General features: G+C 42.0%; 1 protein-coding gene across 1 annotated transcript; it reads left to right on the plus strand.

The window, feature by feature from the left end:
* Positions 1-3,238: 3,238 nt before the first annotated feature.
* LOC120090623 (uncharacterized) lies at positions 3,239-3,685 on the plus strand. The gene has a single exon (XM_039048342.1). The coding sequence runs from the start codon at positions 3,239-3,241 to the stop codon at positions 3,683-3,685; it is 447 nt and encodes a 148-aa protein (XP_038904270.1).
* Positions 3,686-4,366: the final 681 nt, after the last annotated feature.

Below are 4,366 nucleotides of genomic sequence, written 5' to 3' on the forward strand. Positions count from 1 at the left end.
GAACTTTCCCACCAAGCCTCAACAGGAAAAGGTAACTTTTTAGAGCGGGACCACTAACGCAAGAGGTGCTAAAGGCTATAAATAGCAACATCAACACTCAGCACAAGAGGAAAAACACACGAAAAAGGAGACGAAAAGAAGTTATGTGCAAGGGACACTCTTCCCTCGAGAACTCTCCTGAGAAGGAAGTCCTCCACTTCATTCCTCCATCACGCTGGCAAGCAAATAGCTCCGATCGGGATACGTGCTAAGACATTGACACGCTGCTTTCAATTGTTCTTACTTTCCGTTCATCGATTGTTGTTCATTTCCTGTCTTTCATTCACATCTCTGTAACAAGTACTTTATCTTTACTAGTTATATCATTATCATGTTCATGTTCATCTCTCTGTTCACCATAACACATTCATCTTCTATTTCTCTCACCACGAGTCACTAAACCTCCACGATGTGAGGGAAGGATTGAGGGAGTAAGCCAATCCATGTTGAAGAAATCAACTAAGTTTATTTAACGCATGCTTAATGGCATCTTCACCTGCGAGAGCAGAAGTGAAAATGCTAATCAACCTCTCGAAAGAAGGTTGATAGAATGCATTAACTAAAGCAAGAAGTATTTCTAGAGATGGAAACAACCTTGCATTCGGAAACGTTTGTCCCTGATCATCATAGAGATATGGTGATGCAGGCGATCACGAAGAGGTGTAAGCCAAGGGAAGATGGAATCTTAGAGGATTAACAAAGTTGCGATGTTCTTTTCCCCAAACCATTCTCACTCTGATTCGATCCACAAGACTTGCCATCGCATTCTCTCACACACATTTTGCACAACTTTAGATTTATTTACCTGTTTATTCATTTATCATCACATTTTACTCTTCAGCACCTCACAATATTAATTTGATTACAATTGCATATATAACATCATTGTTGCATGAGCATCGCAAATCTCCGTGTTCGACCTCAGATCATTATGAGAAACTTACGATGGAATTATACTTGGTTTCATCGTAAGAAAACTTGTGACATGCATAAACTACATGAACGCATTGATTGGCATTCTACAGTGAGTTTTATAGCATCGCATATATTATCTGGTAGCGTGATTAAGACATCGCATATCAATCTTGCGGTGGCAATCCACCGCATAACAAGTTTTTGGCGCCGTTTCCGGGGATTGGCGACTTTAGTGCTGATATTTTTGTGCTATTGTGCAGGATAGATTTTTGGAGTACAGTGTGCTTAAGCGAAGAGCAGCTGACGATGTATGAGTACTGGAATGCATCTAGAATTCAACGTCGACCTAGAAATCAAGAGAACCTTTCGCAGGAGAGCACGCCAAAATCGTAATAGGCGTCGCAGAGATATGGTGAACAACAACAATGACAGGCCTGAAGTAAATCAAGGAATGAATCGGCCGCTGCAAGACTCAATCTTTTTGGCTGTTGATCGCAATATTCCTATGATGAACTATATGACGCCCAACATATATGATTTTTCGCCTGGTATCGCAAGACCAACAATGGAAGAAAACACCAGGTTCGAGATTAAACCTGTTATGCTTCAAATGATACAAAACGTGAGTCAATTTGGAGGTTTGCAAGAGAAGACCCGCATGCACATCTCACCAGTTATTTCGAGATTTGCAATACATTCTCCATCCCTGGCGTGAAACTTGAAGGCATCAAGCTCTAACTATTTCCTTACACACTCAGAGATGATGCCAAGAAGTGGGCCTATTCTTTGGAGCTAAACGAGATTAACTTCTAGGATTAGTTGGTAGAAAGAATTATGAAGAAGTTCTTCCCTCCCACTGTTAATGCAAGAAGACGACGAGAAACACTAAATTTCGAGCAAGTAAACAATGAAACTTTGAGCACAGCATGGGTGCGCTTTTGACGTTTGGTGAAGAACTGTCCGCATATTGGGATTCCAGATTGCATCCTCATGGAAACTTTCTATAATGGCTTGAACAAAGCGATGTAAGCAATCGCAGATGCCTCAGCAGCGGGAGGGTTTATGGATATAACTTATACCGAAGCAAAAGTCATCCTAGATCGCATATCGTGAAATACGAATGATTGGGTTGATGATGGATACGAAGGCAAAAGCATAGAATGAAGGAAAACAGATAGAGCCACTGTACCATTGGACACAATGACCACGCTGGCCACAGTCACCTCGCTTCTACAAACCATGGCCATAAATCTAGAAGCTCTCTCTCAGAATGCAGTGGAAGCCAGTGCACTAACGCAAGTGGCAACAATAAGTTGTATACAATGTGGAGAGGCTCATTCAGTGGAAGCCTGCCCGTCGAACCAACAATCAGTATATTCTATCCACAATAACCCTTTCAGCAACACATATAACCCAGGTTGGAGGAATCATCCCAACTGGAGTTGGGGAAGGAACACTGACCAGGGAGGCCAGAGGAATCTGTAGACCAATTATTCAGACCAATTATTTAGGGTCAAAATAATTATCAGAACAGACAACCTCACAACTAACCCTCTTCCTCCAACACTTCATCCAATTCATCGTCCTTAAAAGCACTGCTCAAAGAGTACATACAGAATAATGATGCGCTCATTCAGTCGCAAGCATATTTGATTAGGAATTTGGAGGTACGGGTTGGGCAGCTTGCGACCGAATTGAAAAATAGACCACATGGTACACTACCCAGCAGTTCAGAAGCACTAGATCTAGTGGAAAAGAACAATGTCAAGTGGTAACATTGAGAAGCGGTGGAAAGGCAGTTCCCATGTCAATAGTACCAAAATCAGTAGGACGATTAGAAGAAACAACCACAAACAATGACCATTCGAATACGAACAATAGAACCACCAGTTTGGAAGCAACGACCACTATGCAAAATGAATCTTGATAGAACCTAGAACTAAAGTCATCGCAAACACCCTCACCAGAACAATCTCTAGCCCCAAGAACACAGGAAGTGAAGGATTTAAAAGAACAGTCAATCGATCAAGAAGTACGGCAGGATCCTCCACCATTCCCGTCTAGGTTGAAAAAGAAAGACGATAGTAAGCAATTAAAGAGGTTTTTGGATGTTCTCCGATAGCTACATATTAACATTCGCCTAGTAGAAGTGCTAGAATAGATGCCCAACTATGTGAAGTTCCTCAAAGATATACTCTCCAATAAGAGGAAGATCGGGGAAAATGAAATCGTCGCACTGACATACGAGTGTAGTGCACTCTTCTAGAACAATATTCCCAAGGAAATGAAAGATTTGGGGAGCTTCACATTGCCATGCTCAAATGGAGGGAAAGAAGTCGGAAACACGCTTTGTGACTTAGGGGCAAGTATCAACCTGATGCCCTTATCAATATTCAAGAAGTTAAACATTGGCAACGCAAGGCCCACCACAATCACGTTGCAGTTGGCTGATAGATCAATAACGCATCCGGAGGGCAAGATAGAGGATGCGCTTATACAAGTAGACAAATTCATTTTTCCAGCTGACTTCATTATACTGGACTACGAAGCTGATACTAAGGTGCCAATCATATTGGGTCACCCATTTCTCGCAACTGGGTGCGTGCTGATCGACATACAAAAGGGAGAGCTCACTATAAGGGTTGATAATCAACAAGCGAAGTTCAACGTTCTCAATGTGTTGAAATACTCAAATGATATGGAAGATTGCCAGTATCTTGGAGAACTATAGGAAGGACAATGGCACAAGTTTCAAGAAGCAACTAAAGAAGAAGATTTTGAGATTGGCGCAATGATGGAGGAGAGTTGCGCCACAATATAGACTGATCACGATTTTGAATCAATAAAAATTGAATGATCAACACAATGACCTAAGCCATCCTTGGAAGAACCACCCATGTTGGAGTTAATGGCACTACCAATGCACCTCAAATACGTTTACCTAGAAGGAAATGACACTCTACCAGTCATAATCTCTGCCTCACTGAGTAAAGAGAATGAGGAAGCACTTATTTAAATCCTCAAGAAATACGCTAAAGCCTTGGGATGGACCTTAGCAGATATTCGAGGGATCAGTCCCTCGTATTGCATGCATAAAATCCGTCTTGAAGAGGGAAAAACTGGATCTGTAGAGAGGCAGCGCCGTCTAAACCCTGCCATGAGGGAGGTCGTCAAGAAAGAAATTGTGAAGTGGCTTGATGCAGGTGTCATTTACCCCATATCTGATAGCAGCTGGGTAAGCCCAGTGCAGTGCGTTCCAAAGAACGGGGGCATGACCATCGTCACCAATAGCAAGAATGAATTAATTCAAACTAGAACAACGACGGGGTGGACGATATACATGGACTATTGCAAGTTAAATTTGGCCACAAAGAAGAACCGTTTCCTACTACCCTTTATTGATTAGATGTTG

Source organism: Benincasa hispida, chromosome 11 (assembly GCF_027475165.1).
Source record: "Benincasa hispida cultivar pf3 chromosome 11, pf3_genome.v1.1, whole genome shotgun sequence".
Classification (NCBI taxonomy): domain Eukaryota; kingdom Viridiplantae; phylum Streptophyta; class Magnoliopsida; order Cucurbitales; family Cucurbitaceae; genus Benincasa; species Benincasa hispida.

Coding starts and splice junctions, on each gene's coding strand:
- LOC120090623 (XM_039048342.1), top strand. CDS start 3,239: ATGAAAGATTTGGGGAGCTTCACATTGCCATGCTCAAATGGAGGGAAA.